A 27351-nucleotide genomic window follows, 5' to 3' on the forward strand; every position below is an offset into this window, starting at 1 on the left:
AAAGATACTATCATACAGAATTTCACTGTGAGCAAACTAAAGAAATGGAGCACAGGGGATTGTCAAGGATCCAAGATATACCATTTCAAATCAAACATTCAAATACGGACATGTGTAATTTTAAAAAGGAGATGAATACTCTATTTCTAATAGTCACGTTGTGCTGGCCTGAAATAGTCAGATAGAGCATCCAAACACTTGGGTTTTATCAAATCGGAGTTGGAACAAACTCTGATTAATTTGGAAGTTTTCTCTATGCCAGACAGGCAAGGTTGCTTTGTTTTGACATTTAACTCAAATCATTCGTGGACTCAGTCCACATAACTGAACATTGGACAAATCCCAATGTACTACTCAGTTTGAAATAAGGTTCTCACTGAAACAGAAAGGTACAACTGAGATAGTGAACAGCAGGTCATGGTTACACATACACAAAGGCAAGCATTTAAACGGAGGGAGAAAATTGTTGAAGTGTTGCAATACACAAGGTCAGGTTTAATGATAACACTTTAAAAAAATTACAACTGGCAGCAATGTTAACAGAACAAGAAGGGAACAGATTTTTACTTTTTTTTAAAAAAAAAGAAACAGGCTAAAACCAAAATTATCTCACTAGAGGGAAAAAAACCGAACTTTCACTCTGCACTTGGAATTCAGCCTGCCACAGAGTGAAGGTTCACGTTCCGGTGGTCAGTTATCCTCCACAAGTACACTTAAACACTGATGTGCTCAGTTCACATGAAGAGACCACCCACATTATATACAGAAAGCACAGATATATTGAGTCACAATCGAAAACCAATAACAGCTTCTTGGAGAACTACTGGTCAGTTTTACAAAACAGCAAGTGTCACACTTGAAGCATTTTCTTGAAGCATTTTTCCACAGAAAAGATCTAAATACAAGTCAGCAAATGGTGTTCTCTTCATCGCACAGGCCCCAGTGAATTCAAAGTCACATTCAAAGAAATCAAATGTGGTAGCTTCCCACAGAACAAATCGTAAATAATGAACTGACTTGTCTCTGCAAGTGATAAAGAAACTTGCACCCCACACTACAATCTACTGCACTTAAAAAGGCAGTCTTGTTGTTTAAGGAAACAGTTATTTCAGAATTAGAATCCCTACAGTGTGGAAACAGGCCCTTCGGCCCAACAAGTCCACACGGAACATCTAAGCATCCGAGCATCCCACCCAGATCCACTCTCCCCAAAACCCACCTAAGCTACACATCCTGAACACTACAGGCAGTTTAGCATGGCCAATCCACCTAATCTGCACATCTTTGGACTGTGGGATGAAACTGGAGGACCCAGAGGAAACCCATGCAGACACGGGGAGAATATGCAAACTCCGTACAGACAGACACCCGAGGGTGGAATCAAACCTGGGTCCCTGGTGCTGTGAGGCAGCAGTGCTAACTGCCGTGCCGCCCTGTTATGTGGATAGTGAGACACCAAAGGCCGCAAAAGGGAACGTGATTGTGTCTTGGGGCCCCAGGACAGAATGCAGAAAGATAATTATACTGAAAAAGCCGCAGCACTAAGCGAATAAAAAGAGGACTGCAAAATTTGATTATCAAGAGCTTTGGCTTGTTTTTGAGGCCATTAGTTTCAGTGAGGCAGACATCTGGATGTTTCAGTTGCACTAGCTAAGGCAAGTGAAATGTTTTGAATTAGTATATGAGTGGGGTTTCCAATGCTGATCGCTATCCTGCTGGTGAAGTTGCATGGGTAACCTTCAGAAGAGAAAAGAATCAGGCAGACCTGCCAAAATCCTGCTGAAATGACACACACTGTTTAGGCCCCAGGACAGACAGAACAGTTTGCCCCCTGGAGTGAAGTGGTGGCATGAGTCAGTACACCAGCAAGGTTGGGGGTGGGGGGGTTGGTGGTGGAAATAAACAGGAGTTAAGAACAAAGCTTTTGGTTTGGCAGACTCCATGTAACAGCAAAAAGGAACACGAAAATAAATACAGGAATTTCAAAACATATCATTACTCAAGAGTACAGCTGGAGCTAAATCCAAAGGTAACAGGCTCAATTTAACACTTGGGAATAAAATTATTCAAATATGCCAAATTGCTTTTTGAAATTAGTTTAGTATTACAATCTGTTATGATGTTGATAACTACAGCTTATTCAAACAACACAATTGTGTTACAAGGTAAATCTTCATCTCAATTCAAGGTGGTACAAACTCCACCTGGTAGATTTGCTGCTCCCATCCTCTTTCCTGATAGGGATATACAGGGTCTGTTTGGTCACAAATGATATGGAGAAACCACCTGGTGACCAAACTAGAAAAGGTTCTTGTCTTAAACAAGCTGTAGTTTATTGCATGACAGTAACAAGTTTAGGACATGAGTTTTTTTCCCTCCTTGAGATGTTAAAGATGTTAACTTCATGCTGTACCTGATCTTGGGTCTTATGTAAGCAAACAGGGCAGCTAAATTATGCACAGAGTGAAAATGAGCCATATCAAATCATGACCGCATCAAGAGCAGAGGCTGTGTACGTCATGTTATGTACACCACATCTTGATCCCCAATGTCTGTCCACCTGTGAGATAGGACACTCAGCTTCTCTGAATGTGTACAGCTGTAATCACGCTCAAGAAGCTCAATGTTATCAATTGATTCATTATTTCCACCACCATGCTGCATTCTGTGTTTTTCTACTATTCTATCGCAGCAGTGTATCTGCTAGTCTTCTATCTTTGCAGTCTACAAAAATGGCCAAGAACAGCAACTACATCAATCACATGACATCCTGTCTTAGATAGATACCATTATTCCTTGGCCAAACTCCTTAAATACCTTAACTAATTTAATCCTGTAAGCGCATTGCTACAAGGATTGCAATAATTCAAGGCGGCAGCCCACAATCATATTTGTAGAGGAATAAATGTTGTCTAGCAAATAAAAAGCATTCACATACTTATAAGAATGAATTTTCTTCCTTAACAGCTGAATGATTCTAAAATGACCAGCTCCAGGTTCACACAAGTCTTATCATTTGAACCATCGGATAACCAAGATTCACTTTTCCCGTCACACAAACAAGCCACCCAGTTAACTCTAGGCCTGAAATGTCAGCTTTTGTGCTCCTGAGATGCTGCTTGGCCTGCTGTGTTCATCCAGCTTCACACTTTATTGTCATAACATTCTGGCTGCCCGCATTTGAATACTGCCATGGCAGATGGTGGAATTTAAATTTAATAATAAAAAAATGGAATTAAGAGCCTAATGATGATCATAAAATTGTTGCTGATTTTCAGAAAACACCCATCTGGTTCACTTATATTCTTTAGGGAAGGAAACTGCCATCCATACCTCAACTTCAAACCAACAGCTTAACTAATTGTCTCTGAGAAATTAGGGATTGATAATATATTCTGGCCTAGCCTGTGCCACCATATCCTGTGAATTAGGAAAGCTAATAGGATGTTTTCAGTCATCACAAGAGCTCGTGATTTACAAAAAACATTGGTGAAACAGCATTTAGATGTACCACATATGGTGTTGGATGGCTTATTTAAGGATGAATATAAATGCATTACAGGTAATTCAGAGAAGGTTTACTGAAATGGGCAGATTGTCTTTGGAAGCAAGGATGCATAGACGAGACTTGTATCTGGTAGAATTTAGAAGACTAAGAGATGACGTGATTAAAACATATAAGATTTTAAAGGAAAACAGAAATTGCTACAGAAATTCAGCAGGTCTGGCAGCATCTGGGAAGAAAGCAGAGTTAATGCTTCGAGTCCAGTGACCATGCAAGTGATAAAGTGAGGGAGGCACCTAAGGTTCTTAACTGCAGGAACCTCTACTACAAATACAGTGCAGAAGTAGAGAGAGGGAGAGAGCGAGAGGGAGAGAGCGAGAGGGAGAGAGCGAGAGCGAGACAAGTTTATGTGCATCAACCTACAGTGATAACTGTGTAAAGTATGGTTTAATTGTACACAATTTGAGTATTGCTGACAAAAGAAATTTTATTTTCCAAAGCTTTTTGTCTTACACTCACCAATCGGTGTCTACCTGCCAATCAATCAAGCTTCTCCTCTTATACAGGAGATATCTCTTTTCCTTTCACTTCAGTACTTATTTTCAATTGTGCTGATGACTGCAAAGGGAAAAGCTTTGACAAAATTGTGTTTTTCAGCAATACTCAAAGAAAGTTAAGCATGTACAAATGGAGGAAATGCATTGGACGATCAGAGTCAGGGTGTCCTCCAGCATGGTGACAGCTTTTCAGCCTAAACTAGGCCATGCTGACCAAAAAATCCATCTTCAGTCCACCTCCCCCTCTCCCCATCCCCCTCTCTGAAGAAAGGTCTAGGCCCAAAACGTCAGCTTTTGTGCTCCTGAGATGCTGCTTGGCCTGCTGTGTTCATCCAGCTACACACTTTGATATCTTGGATAATCCATACCAACCCTATTTTCCTGCACTTCGTTCATTTCTTTCTAAACCTTTCCTATCTGTGTATTTGTCCAAATTCCTTTTAATTGTTGTTAATGTACCCATCCTAATCACTTCCGCTGGCAGCTCATTCCATATGTGTACCACCTGCTGTGTAAAAAAGTTGTCCCTCAGGTTCCCATTTATTCTTTCCCTTTTACCTTAAACTGATGCCCTCTAGTCCTTGATTTTCCAACCCTGGGAAAAACTCCCTTCAATAAGGCTGTCTTTCATTCTTCTAAATACCAGCGAGTAAAGTACTCAAGGCACTTCTCATAAGACAGTTCCTCCATACCTGGTATCAGACTGGTGAATCTTCTCTCTGGACTAGCACTAATGCCTTTTATTGTCCTTCATTAAAAGGGGCCCAAAACTGTTTACTGTATTCTGGCTGGGGCCTGATTAGTGCCTTTTTGGGTTTAGTAAAAGCTCACTATACTTTCTCCATTCCCTTTGAAATGGAAGGTCAACAGTCCATTTGCATTCTCTACTACATGGTGAAGTTGCTAATTGAGAGAGTCATGAATATGGCCTACTAAATCCCTCTGTTCTGTAGCTTTCTTCATTTACAGAATATTCAGCTCTTCCACTCTTCCTGCCAAAGTACATAACCTCACATTTTCCCACGTTATATTTCATCTGTGGAGTTTTTTCCCACTTGCTTAACTCTGCAGACTGTCTCATCCTCACCATGTCACAATTATTTTTGTCTCACTGCAAACCTGACTTCAGTACGGTTACTTTACTTGGGCAAATCATTTATACAGTCATTCCTCCTTAACCATGAGGGATCCATTTCAGAGAACCTCCATGAAATGATGAAATTTATGGAGTGTGGAGCTTATTAAAAATAGATTAAAATGGTTAAAAACATTGCAGGCATGCAAATTTTCCCTTTTGTTGTTACTTATTTTTTGGCATAGATAGGTCAACTTGAAATTTTTGATTCCATGGATATAGAGGATTTACTGTATGTTTTAAATAAATGTGGCCCTAGCACGAACTCCTATGGCACTCTACTAGTGGTCCTCTTTTAAATAAAACGGCTCTTGGGCACAGTGGAAATGTTCCCACCGAGACCAGAAGGTACAAGTCCCACAGGCTCCAGACACAGCATAATATGTCTGAACACGTTCATTTAAAGTGACCATGATTCTATAAATTTTCAGATACTTGTGGATAAGGACAAGAATGAACCTCAGATGAAGGTGTTAAATTGGGAGAAGGCCAATTATAGGCAATTAGGCAAGAATTGGAGAATGTGGAGCAGCTGTTTGAGGATAAATCCACATCCGACACGTGGCATCTTTTAAGGACCAGTCTATTAGAGTGCAGGACAGTACCTGTTTATTTTAAATAAAAACCAAAAGTACTGCAGATGCTGTAAAGGACAAGGATGGCAGGATTCGAGGACCTTAAATGACAAGGGAAATTATCAGCTTAGTCAAACAAAAAGGAAAAAGAAGGAAGCATACCTAAGTGTGGGCAACTAAAAACAGATGAAGTCCCTGAAGAACAGAGAAAACAGGATGGAACTCAAACAGAGTTAGGAAGGATAAAAGGGTCTATGAAAGGTCCTTGGCCAGCAGGGTTAAGAAGAATTCCAAGGCATTTCACACATATATTGGAAGCAAGAGGGTAAGAGAGTATCTAAGGAAACAGGAGGTCCACTCGTGGTGAGGTGTGTGTGTCTGTGTCTGTGTGGAAACTGGTGAGAGCCTTAATTGGGTACTTTACATTGGTATGTACCAAAGAGCGAGATGTTGAGGTTAGGAAAAGGTGTGTGTGAGGGCATGTCAACATAATGGAGGAGGAATATTGGTTGTCTAGAAACACATTAAGGTATACAAGTCTCCACAGCCAGACAGATTCTATTCCACAATATTGTGGGGAGCCAGGAAGGAAATATCTAAGGCCTTAACAGATACTTAACATCTTTGGCCTCAGAGGACACGAACACTTAGGAGCACTCACACATCATGTCCAAAGACTGTGGCACTAGCAAGTTAGGCAGTGTTTGGGCTCCTGGGCTTATCCACTCCAGATGGCTGCTTTCTCCCTTCTTTCCTACACCTTTTTTTGTCTTTTCTTTGTCTTCATCTTCTTCCTGTCAGTGGTGGCAGAGGGGAAGAGCCAGACTGGGGCTCTTAGCGAGATGGCAGCTTGGACTGGTCAGGGGCTCCAGGTATCAGTAAGGTAGCAGCTTCAGCAAAGTCAAGGACTCCCGATTGTGGTGGGCCTGAAGCAGGGACTCCAGGCATCAAGGAGGTGACAGGAGAGCCAAGGGAACTCCTGATTGTGGTAGGCCCAGAACTAGATTTCCTGGTTCAAGGCCAATGTGAATCCAGCATAGGGCTCAATGTCAGCATCTCATTGGCAGGGGGGGTCAAGCGATGAAGAGATGGTGCCTAAAAACTGTTGACTCTGACATTGGGCAGTCAGGTGCAGTGGAATCAGGATTAATGGTGGAGGTGGCAGAGTGTTAATGTACTTCCTTTCAGCTTTGTCTTTTTATTCTTGAAGTATTCAAATGGAGCTGGGTTGGAGTGACAGTTGAAGCTTGTCACTATATTTTGCCTTGTTGCTCATTATTGAATACAAGTGACAAGAAAATCAGAGTGGATTCTGAGCAAACAGGTCCACATATCCCAAACAGAAGCAACATGGGTGGATAAGGTGACCAAGAAGGTATACAGCACATTTGTCTTCATTGGCAAGTACTATGTTACAGCTATACAAAATAATATTGTGTATGGATCTGGTCACCATACTATCAGAATGATATGGATGCTTTGAACAGGGTGCAGAGAAGGTTTACAAAGATGTTGTCTGGTGTGGGTGGTTTTAGGTAGGAGGAGAGAATGGATAAAGCTGGATTGCTTTTATTGGACAGGTAGAGGCTGAGGGGTGACCAGATAGCGGTCTACAAAATTATGAGAGGCATAATGACAATTCTCCCAGGGTGGAATGGTCAACAAGAGGGCAGAGATTCAAGATAAAAGGGGAGTAGTGCAGGAAGATTTTTTCCAGAGGGTGGTGGGTGCCTGGACAGCAATGCCAGTGGAGATCGTGGAAGTAGGCACGTTAGCAACATTTAAGGTGCATCTTGATAGACACGAATGGTAGGTGACTAGAGGTATAAAAACCGCACGTGGGCAATAAGTAGAGGGTCTAAATAAAGGTTAGGAATCTGGGCAGACTCAGCTGGCTGAAGGGCATATTCTTGTACTGTAGAAAAATATTGATATTCTGCAAGGGAAAAATCAGGCGGGTTTTGATAATTAAACTCTTTCAAGTAATTATCCCTTTGACCTGCATTATCATTTTATGTAATTTGTTCTGAATTTCATTATCCTGGTCTGTCTCTTTCCACTCTTCTTGACCTTTCCAAAACCGACTGCAGTGTAGTTCACCTGTGCTAGCTCAGCTTTCTACAACTACCACAAATATTTCTCGAAATTCATAGGATGTAGCAGGAACTGGCTGGATCAGCATTTATTACTTATCCCTAGTTCTCCTTGAGAAGGTGATGATGAACTGCCTTATTGAACTGCTGCAGTCCATGTGCTAAAGGCAGACCCAACATGATGAAAAATATTTATAAACTGATGGGAGGAAGTTCTGGGAGTATTTGAATAACAAATACTCAATAATGTGAGCAGATATCCTAGTGAACAAAATAGCTGTTATCATCACAGTCCAGTGCTGCAACAAGACCTGGAATGTTCACTAGCAACATGCAAGAGCGTTGATAAATTCCAATGGCTCCACCTCATTCTCTGGATTCAACACGAGGACCAAACAAATTAGTGTCCTTCTTGAAGACATCTCCACTAGCAGTCAGACAGAACTCTTGCACATTCAACTAGGAAGGACTGAACATTGTGCCCGGGCTTCAAATTCCACCGCTTCATGGGATGCTCTACCAGTTCAGAAACTGTTCAGGCCTACTGCAGAAACTCTCAACCAAATAAATGGCATTCTGGAATCAAGGGACAGTTATTCTTGAATCCATACAAAGCAAGATGCTTATTGACAATTTGTTTGGGAAGAGGGTTAGGAGCCAGGCTGTTGTCATGTTTCACTTTGTGAAGAAAGCTAAACTGGAATAAAGATTGACTTCTGATCCCCTCCCTCACCAAGTGGCGACGGGGGTGTAACATAGATAACTTACATGGGGCAAGTGTGACTCCATGGTAAAGTGGAATCGTGGGTAATTCTTCAGTCACCAGTCCAATTATTAGCATATTTGTCTAAATATGGAATGAAGGGGAAAGGGCAGAGGCTGTATTACCAGAAACTGGAGGCTTTAAAATAAATCCTGCAATTTTATTTCTATGTACCACCTCCACTCACAACAATCCAACAATGAACAACAAGCCTATAATCTCTAGGCTCTCGTCATGTTTAATTCCCAGTATATCATAAGACATTTCTGTCAACCAAATTGTTTCTACACGTTCTGGCGCTGTGTCAGACATTCTATCAATAATGGTCAGTAAATTTCTTACAGCACACCACAGAGGGGAGACTCTCTGCTGCCAGCCTGTCTGCAAGCTTGTAACCACATAATTAATTTCTTGAAACATTCCTGAGTAAACTCCCCTCATTTACCAGGTCATAGCAGCAAGGCTGAAACCACTTGAAAGGGATCTATGACACAGCTCTCCAACTGAGAGCTGTAAGAAGCACACAAGGAAATTTCAGTCTTCTGAAGGTTTTCATCAGTGCAAAGCTGTACAAAGTGGTTCCACTCAAGAATATGCCCTTCTTTCCAAGGGCAGTTTAGGTCGTGCAAGTATTAAGAAATTAATTGGTGTTACACACTGCAAATAATGCTGCTCGAGGAATACAGTAGCAGTTTGCATCACAGGTAACAAAGCAATGCTAGATCATTTATCCTTGTAGACATCATAAATCTAGGAAATGACTGATAGATAATAAAAGAGAAACAGAAAATTTCAGGCCTGACTGTCACGTACACCATTTACTGTTGCTTTTTTCTACAGGATACCATTTGTCAGAATTTTCTATTTCTTCGTAGTATGACTGTACCACTCAAGATATTAGATCCTTCATCACCATTCAATTTATCGACCCTCTGTGTGGAATTGCCAGACTGCTTTTTCAGGAAGGTTGCTCGTGCCTTTTATCAGTAGCTGCAACTATTCACATATACATTAGAAACATGAACGAATAAAAAAAAAGCTACAAATCTAGAAAGATTTGACAGCTGAGATTTCATGCCACATTAAACGGTCCAAGGAATAAACATTCTAATTTTGAATGACATTCCTGGAATGTCAACGAAGAACAAAACAACAATACATGCATTTCGATAGCACCTTTCATATGGCAAACCATCCCAAGGTGATGCACAGGAATGCTAACAAAATTTGACACTGAATCATAAACTGCCATTAGCCCATCAGTGCCAGAAGCTCACTGAAAGAGGTGAATTTTAACATGTCTTCAAGCACGAAAGGTGGAGATGCAGGGAGGTTTACAGAGGAAAGTCCAAAGGCTAGGACCACAGCATTTGAAACCATGGCTGCCAATCACAATCTTATAACAACCCAAACATCTTCAAGCATAACAAAATACTTTCATAATTGGAACAGAAAATCCAGCAATAAATCTGCCCCCACACACATACAGAAATGAAGCAAGATGACCAGGTGATCTGCTTTAGTTTTGGTTAAAATAAGTAGATTGCCTATGATGCTGGCAAGGCTTCTCTCCGTTTGTGCCATTGGATTATTTACGTCCACTTGAATAGGCAGATGGAGTCACCAAATAACATCTCATCCACAGGTATGTTTGACAGAGTGCAGAGTGCAAGGCAATTTGCTCAAGTATCCGCAGTGGGGCTTGAATCCACAACCATCTGACTCAGGTAACAGAACCAATGCCGACCCAAGGCAGATGCTCCCTAATCATCGTGGCTGCTTCCAGTATCTGAGAAGTTAGGGAATTATTGACGATATCATAGGATCAAAAGAACAGTTACAGCATAGGAGGCTGCCATTCAGCCCATCAGTCAAATGCAAGTGTAACTACAAAATCCTACTTAAATAAAAACCAAAAGTACTGCAGATACTGTAAATCAGAGATAAAAGTAGAAACTGCTGGCAAAGCTCAGCAGGTCTGGCAGAATTGATGAAGGCTCACACAACCTGAAGTGCGTACTCTGATTTCTTTCCACCGATGCTCCCAGACCTGCTGAGCTTTGCCAGCAATTTCTATTTTTGTCCACAAAATCCCACTCCTTTGCATTTTCATGGTAGCCATCAAATATTTCTTTTCAGATAACTAGCTATTTCCCGATTGAAAGCGATGGCTAACACCTAGGTCCATTGCACTCTCAAACGCCTTAGGCAAAAAAAAACACTAATTCTGTAAATTTGTTTTTCCTTGTATCAAGCAGCTTCTTTTGTCAATCATCTTGAATTCCTATCCTGCCATTCACAACACTTCTGCCAACGGGAACAGTTTCGTCTCAATCTACTCAGCCCAGGCCTCTCATGATTTTGAGCAACTCTATCAAATATCGTCAATCTCCCTTTCTCTAAAAAGAAACAGCCCCAAACACTCCATTCTATTCAAGTAACTGAAGTTCCTCATTCCTGGAAGCATTGTCACTAACCTTTTCGTCACCGTTTCTATTGCCTTCAGTCGTCCTAAAGCACTTTCTGGTCACAATACTTCAGTAATCAAGAATTATCAAAGGAAAATACACACCCTGGTTTACTTGGTTTTGAAGGTGAAGCAATAGAACAGAAACCTTTTTGTCCAAAGTAATACCTAACATACAAAATTACAACCTTCAAAACAAAAAGCAACTGTTGACTGCTTAAATGAATTGTAAGTTTGGATATCGCAATATTAACCAAAGAACCACACAAATTGCTCAAGATGATGGTAGCGAGCAATACTCTTGAACTGCTGTCATTCCTGTTGTGTCGGTACACCCAGTGGACTATAAGAAAGGTTATGCCTGAAGTCTGATTCAGCAACCGTAAAGAATGGTGATCTATTTCCAACTCAGTTTGTCTGCAACCAGAAGGTGATGATGCTCCCAAGTTACTCTTGTTCAAGAAATTAAGGAGATGGGTTTGTCAGGTTGTGTCAAAAGCAGGCTTGGTAACCTACTTGTACAAAGGTAATAAGGAAAAGGCAGTGAACCACAGATGGCGAGTCGGACATCTGTGTTGGGTAAGTTACTAAAGGGGATTCTGAGAAATAGGATTTACATGTATTTGGAAAAGCAAGGACTGATTAGGGACGGTCGACATGGCTTTGAGCATGGGAAATTATGATTGAACAACTGAAGATTTGAGAAAGAAGCCGACAAAGGCAGAGCAGTGGACATTGTTTATATAAATCTAGGCTACTGCATTCGCTGCTCACAATGTGGTCTCCTCTACATTGGGAAAACGAAGCGTAGATTGGGTGAACACCCCCAAAACAAAAAAGAACCTGAACTACCTGTTGCCTGCCACTTTAACAGACCACCCTGTTCCCTGGCCAACATCTCTGTCTCTGGCTTGTTGAAGTGTCCCAGTGAAGCTCAACTCAAGCTGGAAGAACATCATTTCATTTTCCACTTGTGGACCTTCCAGCCCTCCGGACTCAATAATCAAGTTCAACAATTTTAGGACCTGAACTCTCCCATGCCCTAGCCCCCTACCTCACACGCATCAGGCCTTGTTATCATATACCCTGCTATTACACTCTACCTATTGTTAGTCACTAACAGTCCCTATTTACATTTACTTACCCTCCTATCCAGATTGTCATCAACTCCTCTGTCTATCTCAACTGCTCTTCTCTCAATTCAGGCTTAAATGGTAGTCTGAAATGCAACCCACCATCACCAACCTCTGTCTCCGACCTTCAAGCCAATTTTTTATCCAAATGACAAGATCTCCCCGAATTCCATGTGATCTAACCTTACTAGTCAGCCTAACTTCAGAATCTTATCAAAAACCTTGCTAAGTCCATATAGACAACAAAAACAAAAGTTGATGGAAAAGCTCAGCAGGTCTGGCAGCATCTATGATGGAGAAAACAGAGTTAACAGTTCGGGTCCGGTGGCCCTTCCACAGAGCTGATAAATGGCTGGGAAAATATCAGTTTATATGCAGAAAATAGAGAGGTGGGTGGGGTAGGGAGTAAAAGATAGGACAGACCCAAAGAGAGAGAAAGACAGTTGGACAAAGGAGCTGCTAATGATCAGGCTGGGGGGGTGAGCAGTTGTTAATGGATTAGTGATTAACAACAGGGTGTGTGTAATGGCAGGCTTTGTGGTCAGAAGGCCTGATGTGTGAGTTGGGGGGCTGGGACATGGGAGGGTTTAGGCCCTAAAATGACTGAACTCAATATTGAGTCCAGAGGGCTGTAGGGTCCCCAAGCGGAAAATGATGTGTTGTTCCTTCAGCTTGCATTGGGCTTCGCTGGAACACTATAGCAAGCCAGAGACAGAGCTGTTGGCCAGGGGACAGGATGGTGCGTTAAAGTGGCAGGCAACAGGTAGTTCAGGGATAATGGGAACTGCAGATGCTGGAGAATCCAAGATAATAAAATATGAGGCTGGATGAACACAGCAGGCCCAGCAGTATCTCAGGAGCACAAAAGCTGAGTTCAGGGCCTTTTTTGTGAGCAGAACATAGATGTTCTACGATCCGGTCACCACGTGTACGCTTTGTTTCCCCAGTGAAGAGGAGACCACATTGTGAGCAGCAAATGCAGTAGACTAGATTCTTGGAAATGCAGGTGAAGTGCTGCTTGAAGGTATATTTGGGGCCTTGAATACTGAGGAGGGAGAAAGTAAATGGCAGGTGTTGCACCTTCCCCAGTTATAGGGGGAAGGTGCTGTAGGGCTGTGGAGAGATGTTGTGGGTGAATGAGGTATGGACCAGGGTGACCCATTGGGAACAGTTTCTGCAGAAGGCGGACAAGGGAGAGGAGGGGAATGTGTCTGGTGGTGGCATCGGCGTCTGATGATCTTCTGGACGTGGATGCTGGTGAGGATAAGGGGAACCCTATCACTTTTGCGAGAGGGAAGAGAAAGGGTAAGGGCAGAAGTGTGGGAGATGGGTCAGACCCGATTGAGGGCCCTGTCGACCATGGAGCTGGGGAATCCTGAGGAAGAATGTGGACATTTTCGAGACTCCCTTGTCAAAGCTAGCCTCATGTGAACATATGCGACGGAGACGGGGGAACTGAGAGAATGGGATGGAGTCTTCACAGGAAGTGGGGTGTGAGGACGTATAGTTCATTTAGCTGTGGGAGTCAATGGGCTTGTAATGGATATAAGTGGCCAGTCTATCCCCAGAAATGGAAACAGAAATGTCAAGGAAGGGAAGGGAGGAGGCAGAGATAGACCAGGTGAAAGTGAGGGCAGGCTGGAAATTAGAGGTGAAGTTGATGAAGTTACCCAATTCCAGATGAGAGGGAAGCAGCACCGTTGCCGGAATAGGACTGGAACAAGGAATGTTCCACATACCCCATGAAGACATAGGCATAACTAGGGCCAAACTCTGTTTTTGCCTTCACAGATGCTGTGAGACCAGTTGGAGCTTTTCCAGTGACTTTGTTTTTGTTCTTTTGGTTTTTATTACCTTTCTAATGTTGTATATGAAATAGTCAGAGAGATTCGAGGAATTTGTGAGATTCTGCGTTGTAATGTTGCAATATCCAAACTTACAACTCAATTAAGCAGTCGATAGTTGTTTTGGTTTGCAGGTTGTAATTTAGTCTGTTAAGTATTACTTGGAGCAAAAGCATTTCTGTCCTATTGCTCCACCTCCAAGACAAAGTAAACCAGGATGTATACAATTTTTAATAATTCAAATGAAACCTAATTACTGAAGCATTGTGACCAGAAGGTGCTTTTGGATGACTGAACACAATAGAAATGATGAAGAAAAGATTAATAACAATGCTCCCAGGGATGAGGAACTTCAGTTACATAGATAGAGTGGAGTATTTGGGGCTGTTCATTTTAGAGGAAAGGATATGGAGGATATTTGATAGAGTTGTTCCAAATCATGAGAGGTCTGGAAGTTATTCAAGACAGTGAGTAGTAACAGGTTGTCTTACTCATAATATACCCAAGATCCCAAAACAAAATGACTCATTGTCCACATGTCTTTCCATGACAAAAAGCTGGGCCAAGGCCTTCTCTGTGGCTGTTAGCAATGTAGGAGACAATTTCCAGCCATGAATCTGACAGCTATTCCCTTTGCTGCCAAAATCATTTTGCAAATGTGCAAAAGCTATAATATAACCAGCTGGTGGCAAAAGTACATCTATTTACCAGCTGTTTCTACTTTCAACTTCAGAAAGACAGACATTCTATCTTGCCTAAATTAGAGCTCTCTTGCCACACAGATCTTTCTGAACCATGTTTGCCCTCAGTCCCTTTCATCAGGTTTCAGTTGCATTTCATATTAGCCTTTTACATCACAGTATTAGCACCATCACATTGCTGACTTTGTCTTTTATTTTCACGAATATATTTCAATTCCACATCCCCTTGAACAAGTCATTAATAAATGGTCCAATTTCAACCACAATTTTTAAAAATCTCAATCTGCAAGAAACAAGCTGACATTTATCCTCATGTATCATTCAAACAGTCAAGTGCTATGAAAGTGACTGCTGGCAGAGATTACAGGCAATCAATTAGGCAACTGGGAGTACTGAGCAATGCCTGGCTATAGAGTACAATCTGCTACTGGTTCACACAAACAACATGACAGAATGCTGAGAGAAAGGCAGAGAAATCAACCAGTTGTCTCATGTAAGTCACAGGCATTCTGTCAATGATTTACAGATTTCAGAGACCAAGCATCACCAACACTACGATGTTCATGTCCTGAGTAAGAGAACACACAGCATCTCCAATTTAACTACTATTCAAGGAAAATGGAAATTATACAGATAAGGTATAAAAGATATCTGACACGATTCCAAGGCTCTATTTAAAAAATTTGGAGAAGTACATTCGAATCTAATTGATCGTTAGCTTCATTACAACAAATCTGCTGTGGTCAGTCAGTCTTAGCACCTACTTTGTGCAATACTGTAGTCCTCCAATTAGTTGGATGATCGTATGCATTCTGGGTCATTAGAAATATTAGGTCATTCATCTCCTTGGGTTTGCTCAACTATTTTATTATGGCATAGCTGATCTGTACCTCACCTCTGGTGAATCATACCAGCCTGCCCAGAACAGCCATTCCTCATGTGCCAGCCTAACGAGTACAGATAGGCATTCAACTGCAGCAGGGGAAGCCAACTAAGACGTAAAAATTATGAAGATTTCCCTTAACATCTTGATAAAATAGCTTGCCTCAGGAACAAACATATCCATCTTTCAGCAAGGTGCTGAAAACGAGCTGTTCGTCCATAACTAGAATAAAAGCTTCACCCAAGAGGCATAATAAGCTGAATACAAAGTGTATTTGTACAATATATTTCTGGTCACCATCACATTGTAATTCCAGTCTTCCAGCTGCAGAATTTTGCAAGTTTACACTGAAAAAACTCCTAAGCCATTTTTGCAGGAATTTTCCTGGCTTATAATGCTCAATAACTAACTCCTGGGTTTGTATTTCTCAATATAATTTCATTAAACTAGAAAAAAAATCTTTAAGTTTAGACACATATAGAACTCTTTTCACAAGAAGAACAGTTAACTGCATCAGGGAGTAATTTTACATGCATTAATTTAACTTTGCAAGTAGTACTATTTCTGTGACCCCTCAATTCTCAGTTGTGCCACATACCGTGCACAAAGTTGGACAATTCAGTAATCTATGCACAGATATTACAATAAAGCAATTGTTGGAGGAATTACAATTGCCTTAATGTCAAGGTTCAGGGAAACCTGTCTTGAACCAAAGTTCCTGTTCTTTGTTGTATCCACACACAGCCCTAGTGAAAGTATTTACATTTAGCAATGGTTTTGCTTGAATTTCTCTCAGCATCAAGTGCATAGGACCAGGTGCGAAGAATACTTAGAACGCAGAAAGCTGCTATCACTATGACCTTATCCCAGAATGAGATGCTATCAATTAAAGAGGAGAAAAGATAGGAAAGCCAGAAATGAATTGTTTTTAAAAAATTTATTTTTGAAAAAGCATCTTAACTGCCTGTTCAGTGTCAATGCAATGCGATTTTTGTTTTGCCGTAAACTAGCAATGAAAAAGTGTTGAAGTCAGGGCTCATTCCTACTGCAGTGCAAAGAAGTGTCTACAGCATACATTTATTGTGGCTGAATAATACGCTTGTTGTTCCCGAATTTGTCTGATTAGATAAAAGGATTTGGAGAAAATAGTTTCTAAAGTAAAACAAAAACAAAACAATGAACTGTGGACCCTGAAGATCTCAAACAAACGCAGACATAACAAGGTGTAGAGCTGGATGAACACAGACACAACAGGCCAAGCAATATCATAGCAGCAGGAAGGCTGATGTTTCGGGCAAAAGGGTCTCGGCCTGAAACGTCAGCCTTCCTGCTCGGCCTGCTGTGTTCATCCAGCTCTACACCTTGTTATCTCAGATTCTCCAGCAGCTGCAGTTCCTTTATCTCTGAAACAAAAGTAGAAACTGTTGAAGGAACTCAGCAGATATGGTGATGTATGTGAAGAGAAATCACAGCCAATATTATGAATTCAGTGACTCTTCTACAGAACCTAAAACAAAACTAGTTGGTTGTTCCACGTTCGTTTTTGAGCAAATCTACTTCCATCGCCTTTGAAAGACTTTTGCATTTAACAAAAGCTTAACGCATTTTAACTGTTCTTGTCTGGTTGTGTCTGATAAAATTCCTGCAGTGCATTAGGAAATTAATACTCTATGGCCCTCAGACAAAGTCACTTGCAAACATTTCTTTTACCAAATGTATCCCTCCAACCTCCTTTGTTGTCCGTCCTCAACATATTGACTCTCTCTCAGTTGCTTACAACAGTATACTGCGTATCCCAATGCCTAGACTTCAAATCTGTATTCATGACAAGACTTCTGCAGCACCAATTCTCACATCTGCCTTTGATGCTCAACCCCTTTCTTCTCTTCCATTTTGAACAAACTCCTTGGTACGATTCACATTTTTTTTTCTCAAGTTCAAAGGATGCAGATTTCATCATATCTGATGCACAACCAGGCCGTCATCCATCACTGGGTTCAGCTGGTTCACATCAAGCGTGAGAGGACCCTCTTTCTTCTAACTAAACTAAATGTCACTGCACAATCACCTTGGAAAGAAAAGGTAATCCCAATTTCCTTTCTCTGCTACTAAATATCTCTTTTAAAACCTTCTCCAAACCCCTCTGTCTTCAATTCCAACAGGAGCTCGAGCATCTCTGTCATCATTTCAGAAACCATTTATTCAGCTCTTCTGCTTCCTACTTTCTCCCCTGTGAGTTAGTGTCTTTATTTACTTTCTCAGCTTCCTTCATTCATCCAAATGATAACTGACAGTAAATAACACAAAACTGCATGAGCGCCTCAAAAAAAACCTTGGATATTTCTCCAATCTCAAAATCCTCAAATAATCACTTGCCTCCCAGATCAGTGCCCACTTCTCCTGTAACTCCATATTTCAATTATCACTCTTACCACCAACTCTAAAACAACTTTAACTTGGATGACATTCTCCAGCTGCAGTTCAAGTTAACTAACGTTCTCTCGAGCTGCTGACAGTTTACTCCACAATTATCCTGCTCTCTGACTGTGGGGCTTTTATGGTGCAGCGATAGCATCCCTATCTTTGGACCAGAAGGGCAAGGTTGAAGTCCTACCTATTCCAGAAGTGCATCATAACATCTCTGAGCAGATTAATTTGAAAATACCTCCTCCTCTCTGGCAATTAACTCTTGTCACTATATCTGTACACTAGTGGATTCCAAACAAAGCTTCCAACCTCATATACGCTTCACCATAAAGACTGGTCCCATAGTGTTGGCCATCTGCTGCAGAATCCCCTCATCCAATTCTGCCTCATACAACACCCTTGCTTAACTCTTAACTTTTGCAGCCATACCTTCAACTGTCTAAGCTATTTATTTTAGCATGCCTTCCCAAAATCCCACAACTTTTCCATTTCCTCCTTCAAGGTTCTCATTGAATCTCATCTTTGATTAATCTTATAATTTACCCAACCTGAAGTGTCCAAGATATTTTCTCGATGTTAAAAGTTGTATGTAATTGCAAGCTATTGTTGATGTTTAAAGACATCAAAACCGACTAAGACTCAAATAAGGTTATGTCAAATCTCTATTACATTATTTTGACAAATATTGGAAGGGTTGGGGCCATATCAATATGGTCATAATTCTCAGTCACAAATTCAGATTCATACTATGGCTGTAAAATAACACTGAGACTGAACGTCTCTATGTAGTTGTGGTCATCCCAAATTAAAGGAAACTGAGCAGTCTCAATCCCTTTCCATGCAGCAGTGTGCAGGTACAAGCTGTCCATTACTCAGCATTAGCTTAGTCACTGGTGTGTAGAAGTCAGAAGGATTGCTGTAAGGGGAAGACAGTGATTTCCAGTGATGATCTAGGAGATTGCCTATCAATACTAATTAACTGCAAATTAGGGTAAGATTTGTTCTGTTAGCTCTCAGTCACATACTGTCAGCAGGATGTCCCAGCAGATTTTAAACCTTTGCACCTAACAAGTTGGAAGCTATTTTACTGATTTAAGATGCTGAATGTGATCATTGACTGCTGCAGTTATAAAAGACAACAATGATACTTTTGCTCAGTACAATTAGATTAAATAGATAGGAATAATCTTGTAGACTATTTAGCATGAAGTCATGCAGGGAAAGCTGGCAATGTACCAAACAATTAGATAAATAGCTAGATTATTTATTTTAGTGATGTAGTTTAACCGAAGGATAAACATTGGCCAAGGTAGCTGGAAATTTTTTTTTCTTTCTTCAAAGAGCGGCCTCTTTGGAATGTTTTACAACCACAAAAGGGTCAAGTCGGGCTTTGGTTTACCACCTTTATCCAAAAGCTGGCATTTAAGCAATGTTGCAATGAAATGCCAATTTTCGTGGACACAGCAGGCTCTAAAGCAGGATTTGAAGTTATGACTTTGGTGAGGATACAAACATTGAACCAAGGCTGACAGTCAAAGCATTCCTACGGAATACAGGATCAAGACAATTTAAGTAATACATCTTAATTCTAACTTACTTGTCTACTCTCCGATTCAACATCAGTTTTGCTGTGTCCCAGTTTGTTGTTATTATTTGTTGATGAGAAGCATAAGTCACTAACTCAGCCAGCATCCAGTTCCCATCCCTAATTGCCCAGACGATAGTTTGGAATCAACCATGTTGCCGTGGGTCTGGAGTCAGATGTAAGCGAGTCCAAGGGTAGCAGATTTGCTTTCCCAAGGGATCTTTAGTGAATCAGATGAGTTTTTAGAACAATAAACAGTGGTCGTATGATCATCATTGGACTAAATTTGAATGCTAGTTTCTTTATTGAATTAAAGCTTCACCATCTGGTCTGACAGGATTTGAACTCATGTCCCCACAACATTAGCTTCGGGTTCTGGATTATTTGTCCAGTCAAATTACTCTACATCACTGCCTTGCCCCATTGTATTGTAGTGTGTGTTTGGAATTACCTTGACTACATTATATACATCTTGAGACCCTTTGCTATATTGAAGTCAATACATCGAAACAAGTTGTTGCTGTTTGCACAGGAAACATGATATTATGTGACTACCAGAGTCCACATTCATCGATCAGGTAGAATTCTATATATGGTCAATACATTATCGAGGGTTGCAAAACACTGCACATCATTTGCATATTTACGTTATGTTCAGTGAGTTGTAAACAACACTGCCTCAAACTGTGGTTTTACAGTGTACTGTACTAGTTAGTTTCTATTTGAATAAACCAACTGGGCTGAAGTCTAGAAAGAAAAAGCTGCATTTATATAGTGCCTTGCACAACATCAGGAAGTCCCAGAGCATGATGCAATAAATGAAGTACTTTTGAAGTATAATCACTGGTGTTATGATCATAGATCATTTCACAGAAATTCTGACTAGTACGTTCCTGACATACGAATTGAAAAACCCTGCCAAAACAGTTCGCACTTCAATTTGAAAAAAAGAAGAGCAAGAAACACTCAGTGCCAGGTTGCAGTATTCTGGGGCCTACAGACTGAAACACAGAATATTAATAATTCATGCTGCTCCCCTCACCATCTGCAATCATTCACAGGGCTCACTCACTCAGTGTCCGAGCGTCATTCTATCAGAGGTGCGAGAGGAACATTAGCTCAAGCAATCATCCAACTTCCAAGACAGGGAAGGGAGGAAAGCAATCTGATTCTAACAATGCATGACAATTTTCTAATATTTTCTATTCACTTACGGAACTATTTTGTTATCGATGCCAATATTAAGACAATGCACAGACACGTGCGTATAGTAGCAATGAAAAAAATTACGTAATCAATATTTTTAAGAAATTATCAGAGAAGCTTGAAAGGTCTGAAGCAGATAAATCACCTGGACTGGGGAGGTTCTACCCTAGGGTTCTTAAGGAGATATGTGATGAGATTATAGAGGCATTGGTGGTGATCTTTCAGGAATCACTGGAGTCAGGGAGGGTCCCAGAGGACTGGAAAACAACAAATGTAACACCAGTTTAAAAAGGGAGGGAGGCAGAAGCCAGGAGATTATAGACTGGTTAGCATGACCTCAGTTGTCGGTAAGAGTTTAGAATCAGTTCTTAAAGGATGAAATTGCAATGCACTTGGAAGTAAATTCGGGCTGAGTAAGTATGGCGTTAAGGAAGTTGTACAAGTCTTTTAGAATTCTTTGAAGAGGTAATGAGCAAGTTAGACAAAGTAGAGCCAGTGGATATGATTTATTTGGATTCCCTGAAGGCCACAGACAAGGTGCTAATCGGGAAGCTGCTAAGAAAGATAAAAACCCATGATATTAGGGGCAAGATAAAGAATAAAGGATTGGCCAACTGGCAGAAGGCAGAGAGTAGAGATAAAGGGGTCTTTTTCAGGAATGATAGACTAATTGTGTTCTGCAGAGGTCAGTAGTGGGACCACAACTATTTACATTATACATTGACAATCTAGACAATATAACTGAGGACATGGTTGCTAAGTTGACAGATGACACAAAGCTAGGAGGCAGACAGGCAGTGTTGAGGAAATGGGGAGGCAGCAGAAGAACTTGGACATGCTAGGAAAGTGGGCAAAGAAGGTGCAGATGGAATACAACGTGGGAAAGTGTGAGGTTACGTACTTTGATAGGAAGAATAAAGAATAGTGGTATAGACAGGGAAAGGCTTTGGAAATCTGAAGCACAAAAGGACTTGGTAGCCCTAGTTCTCAATTCTCTTATGGTTACCGTACAGGTTTAATTGGTGGTTAGAAAGATAAATACAATATTAAGATTAATTTCTAGAGGGCTAGAATACAAAGGCAAAGGCAGAGTCAGCCACAGGAAAGCTAAGTGTAGGCATAGTTTTGAACTCCAGAAACCATTATTTGTGGCTCTTAATTCCACCTGACAAATTAAGTCATGCTCAGTTCTCGTCTATTTCCCATCATAGCAGCACCTTTACTCATTGGCTTGACAGGCAGTAAACTACTTAATCACCCAGAATATGCACTGCAATAATACTTAAATATGTGGTACTTGTTTGACTGTAGCTTAGAGGGAACACTACTGTACAACATGATGCAATGTAAAAGAGAAACAGACAGACAAGGATTAAATTATCAGTTACACTGGAACTCAAGTCAGAGGTCATTTATAAAAACAAGCACCCTCTGTTCATACTGCTTGGCAAGGGACACAGCTGCAAGATTGTTGGCAGCTTTCACACATACCTGTTCACGGTACTGCTCCTGAGACACACAGTCTATCACATCCACAGAGCCCAGCAGGCAGCCAGTTGGGTAATCTTTGGGAAAGTCAATGTCTGTGAAATGGAAAGATTCAAAATCAACCATGAGGATTTTTGGCATTTAAAAAATCAAATTAAATAATAGATGCAAAACATCATAGGTATACAAACTCTTCCATTGTATTCGGGGATGTGTGGGTTAGGTGTATTAGTCATGGAAAATGCAGAGTTATGTGAATAGAGTAGGGGGTTGGGTCTGGGTGGGATGTTCTTTGGAGAGTTGGTTTGTACTCAATGGGCCGAATGGCCCGCTTCCATATTGTAGGGATTTATCATGTGCATATGCTAGGTTGGCAAGGTGTTTACTACTTTAGAAGAGAGTGTATTCTCAAAATATCCTCACATTATCGTACCTGCAAATTCACACTGAAGTGGATAAAGTTCCTTCCCCACAATGTTTACCAGCACCTGGTTCACACTCCCAAAATAGGTGAAATGCAGTAATCTCCTGCACAAAATACTGGAATTAGCAAGGTAGACAGGAAGTGCTTTGGAGCCCCCTATTGACAGACAAGAGTGCCTACATCAAAATTGTCAGAACCCTGAGCTTAGCCTCGAAAGAAAAATAATGGTGTAGTGAACTGGCACCCAAATCAGAAGGGGCAGTGCCCAGTTTGAAAAGTTATTATTAATAGGGTCATCTTACACACAGACAAAAGAAATGGCATGAAAACCTGCACAGAGACAGTAACCGCAGATGGAGTTGGAAATAACACAGCGTGGAGCTGGAGGAACACAGTAGGCCAGTCCCGACCGAAACGCCAACTGTCCTGCTCCTCTGATGCTGCCTGGCCTGCTGTGTTTGTCCAGCTCCACACTATGAAAACCTGCACTTTTGAGTCCAATTGAACCCTGACATTCTTGATTAGCCATTGATGTTGTGTATTAGTGGCAGGAAGTGAATGCTTTAGTTTTGGCAAGTTTGATTTTATGCTAAGTAAATCGAGCTTGATGTGGGGTACATTTATTGTCATTTACAGGTCAATGTCACTTGCAGTGCTGCATATCACTTGCCTGAAACAGGATTGGATTGAGACCTTTATAATCTCTAAGAGACTGGACTATTACTTTACCAATCTTTTCCTGTTTTCAGAGGTCCTTGTCCCAAACATCGGCATATTCCAACACCGAATGGCAGTAGCAAAAAACAGCATAAAGGGTTTATCCAAGATGGGCTGAGCCTCAGTTTAAACATACCCCCATTTGCTTCTCTCTAATGACAGGGCAGTTTTATGATCCTCTGCGACTATCGTGATTTTACCTTTTTTTACTTTCTTGTGGATGACTATCAACTGGCCCACTTACCCAATTAGCCATGTTTCTTGGCAATTTTATCCAGCAGGACTTTTGAGTCCTATACAAAATTGACCAAAGACCAAAGAAATTCACCGAAGATCCTCAGACAGCACCTTTCAAACGCACAACATCTAGAAGGACAAGGGTAGCCGATACATGGAAACAGCACCACCTGCACGTTCCCATGCAATCCACTCACCACTCTGACTTGGAAATATATCACCGTTCCTTCACTGTTGCTGGGTGAAAATCCTGGAATCCGCCACCGCGCCCCGCGCCCCCCCCCCCCCCCCCACACCCCCCCACACCCCCAAACAGCACTATGGGTCAACCAAGCAGGTGGACACAGTGGTTCAAGAAGGCATTTTACCACCATCTTCTCAAGGGCAACTAGGGACAGGCAATAAATGCTGGCCAGTCAGCAATGCCCACATGCCACTAACTAACTTTTTTTCAACAAGGTCTGGAAAACAGCCTTTGATGGGCCATTTTGAATAAGCTTTCCAGAGTCCACAGGTTGTACATAAAATAGTATGACGTTACAACAAACAACTTATTACGAAGGGTTTTTGGCAGTGGATGGGGAAAAACAAACAGGAGCATCAAAAACCAGATAGTACAAATTTAAGGTTACTGGTAAATTAAGCCTCAGAGCAGGGCAAAAGAGATTCTTTTGACGTTGAGTTATGACGACCTGGAATGCACTATCTAAAGCAGATTCAACAGTTACTTTCAAAAGAGAATTGGATAAACATTAGAAAAGGAATGCTTTGTACAGGAGATAGCAAGAACTGCGGATGTTGGAGTCAGAGGCAATACGGTGTGGAACTGGAAGAACACAGAATCTCTGGCAGCATCAGAGAAGTGAGAGAGTTCACATTTGGGGCCTAGATCCTTCATCAGGACTGATGAAAGGTCTAGGACTGAAACGCTGATTCTCCTGCTCCTCTGATGCTGCCTGACCTGCTGTGTTACTCCAGCTCCACACTGTATACTTTGTACGGGAAGAAGCCGCGAGTGAGACTACTAGAAAGCTACCTCAAAGCAACAAAGGGCTGAAAGGCCTACTTCTATGCTACATGACTGAGCTCCAAACATCAATGCAACGCCATTGTCAGAACCAAACCTCAAAGAATAGAAGTATACAAGTTTATGAAAATCTGAAAATTGTGTTCTTGTCCATGCACTTACATTTACCTGAACAATTACATGGACAATGAATTAAATACATAGTGCACACACATAGGATAGGCATAAATCAAGCAAAATAGGATTGTTCATAGTCAACATGCTCAGCTTTTGGATCAAGTTATCAATTAACTTGAAAGTTTCCTTGGAAGTATATGCTTCCCTTGGCCAATGGAAAACTTTTGCCTGAAGCAGAAAAGTTTCAGAAATCACTGGGATTTGGGTTTGTCTTGCTCTTGATGCAATGCCAAGGGTCTGATTAGGTGAGAAGTTAATCCGATAATTTCAGAAGATGCAAATCCTTTTCACAATTCTCCTTCTAATTCTAAAGAACGAACTTAAACTTATCAACCCAAACAGTCTCAAAGTAGGTTTGAAGTAGAACAATCCCACAAAAAGCTATGCGATAATGACCACATGATTGGTTTTAGTGATGTTGATTGAGGAATAAAATGTTGGCCATTAACACCAGGAACACCTCTGCTGTTCTTCAAAATACAGCTATGGGATCTTTAATACCCACCTGAGAAACTGAAGGCAGTCCTCAGTTTAACATCTCATTTAAAAGATGGTAGTCTGGAACTGTAGCATCCTCAGCACTATACTGATATAGCAGCCTGTATTTGGAAACCATGATATAGCTAGTCTGTAAATTCATTAATCCTTGATATAGAGTCACACAGCACTGAAACAGACATTTTGGCTCAACAGTCCATGCCAAAAATAATTCCAATCTACGCACATCCCACCTGTCTGCTCCTGACCCATATCCCTCCAAACCTTTCCCATTCAATTACTTATCCAAATGTCATTTAAAGTTAAAATTGTGCCCACATGCACCACTTCTTCAGGAAGTTCATTCCACATGCGAACCGCCCTGTGCAAAAAACAAAAATTGCCCCATATGTCTTGTTCAAATCTCTCTCCTTTCATTTTAAAAATGTCTCCCCTAGTCTTGAAATCCCTCACGTTAGGGGAAAAAAAACTACCATTAATTGTACCTATATCCCTCATGATTTTATAAACTTCCGTAAGGTCACCTTGCAACCTCCTCTGCTCCAGTGAAAAAAGTTCCAGCTGGCCTAGCAGTAACCTGCACAGCTAAGTGCCTCTGCTATAAGTGATAACAAAGTGAGGAGCTGGATGAACACAGCAGGCCAAGCAGCATCGGAGGAGCAGGAAAGCTGACGTTTCAGGCCTAGACCCTTCTTCAGAAAAGGGGGAGGGGAAGGGGGTTCTGAGATAAATAGGGAGAAAGGGGGAGGTGGATAGAAGATGGATAGAGGAGAAGATAGGTGGAGTGGAGACAGAACGTCAAAGAGGCAGGGATAGAGCCAGTAAACGTGGGTGTAAGTGGAGAGTTAGGGAGGGTATAGTTCAGTCCAGGAAGGACAGACAGGTCAAGAGGGCGGGATAAGGTTAGTAGGTAGGAGATGGGGGTGGGGTTTGAGGTGTGCGGAGGGGATAGGTGAGAGGAAGGACAGGTTAGGGAGGCGGGGATAAGCTGGGCTGGTTTTGGGATGTGGTTGGGGGAACGGGAGATTTTGAAGCTCGTGAAGTCCACATTGGGAATCCTGCAACCCTGTGGTATCAAAGTGGAATATGAGGTGCTGTTCCTGCAACCTTCAAGTCGCATCGTTGTGGCACTGCAGGAGACCCAAGATGGACATGTTGTCTGTGGAATGGGAGGGGGAGTTGAAATGGTTCGTGACTGGGAGGTGCAGTTGTTTCGTGCGAACCAAGTGGAGGTGTTCTGCAAAACAGTCCCCAAGCCTCCGCTTGGTTTCCCCTGATGTAGAGGAGGCCATAACGGGAACAGCGGATGCAGTACACCACATTAGCAGATGTGCAGGTGTAAATCTGCTTGATGTGGAAGGTCTTCTTGGGGCCTGAAATGGGGTTGAGGGGAGTGGTGCAGTTCTTGCTGCAGTTGCAAGGAGAAGCGCTGGGTGTGTTGGGGCTGGAGGGGAGTGTGGAGCGGACAAGGGAGTCACGGAAAGAGTGGTCTCTCCAGAAAGCAGATAAGGGTGGGGACGGAAAAACGTCTTTGGTGGTGGGGTCGGATTGCAGTTGGCGGAAGTGTCGGAGGATGATGCGTTGGATCTGGAGGTTGGTGGGGTGAGAACGAGGGGGATTCTATTTTGTTTGTTGTTGTGGGGAGGGGGTGTGAGGGATGAATTACAGGAAATGCGGGAGACACGGTCGAGGACGTTCTCGACCACTAAGGGAAGTTGTGGTCCTTGAAAAACAAGGATATCTGAGGTGTATGGGAGTAAAATGCCTCATCCTGGGAGCAGATGTGGTGGAGGCAAAGGAATTGGGAATAGGGGATGACATTCTTGCAGGAAGGTGGGTGGGAGGAGGCGTATTCTAGGTAGCTGTGTGAGTCAGTGGGCTTGAAATGGATATTAGTTTCTAGGCGGTT

The 27351-nt window shown here is 41.7% G+C and overlaps 1 protein-coding gene across 1 annotated transcript in view; it reads right to left on the bottom strand.

Annotated features, from left to right (window-relative positions):
* Positions 1-27351, bottom strand: part of trip4 (thyroid hormone receptor interactor 4) — a 138935-nt gene that overhangs the window by 46560 nt on the left and 65024 nt on the right. Inside the window, exon 11 of the mRNA XM_048520687.2 lies at positions 22366-22457. Within this exon, the coding sequence (XP_048376644.1) occupies positions 22366-22457 (92 nt within the window). The remainder of the gene's footprint in view (positions 1-22365; positions 22458-27351) is intronic.

Source organism: Stegostoma tigrinum, chromosome 36, assembly GCF_030684315.1.
Source record: "Stegostoma tigrinum isolate sSteTig4 chromosome 36, sSteTig4.hap1, whole genome shotgun sequence".
Classification (NCBI taxonomy): Eukaryota; Metazoa; Chordata; class Chondrichthyes; order Orectolobiformes; family Stegostomatidae; genus Stegostoma; species Stegostoma tigrinum.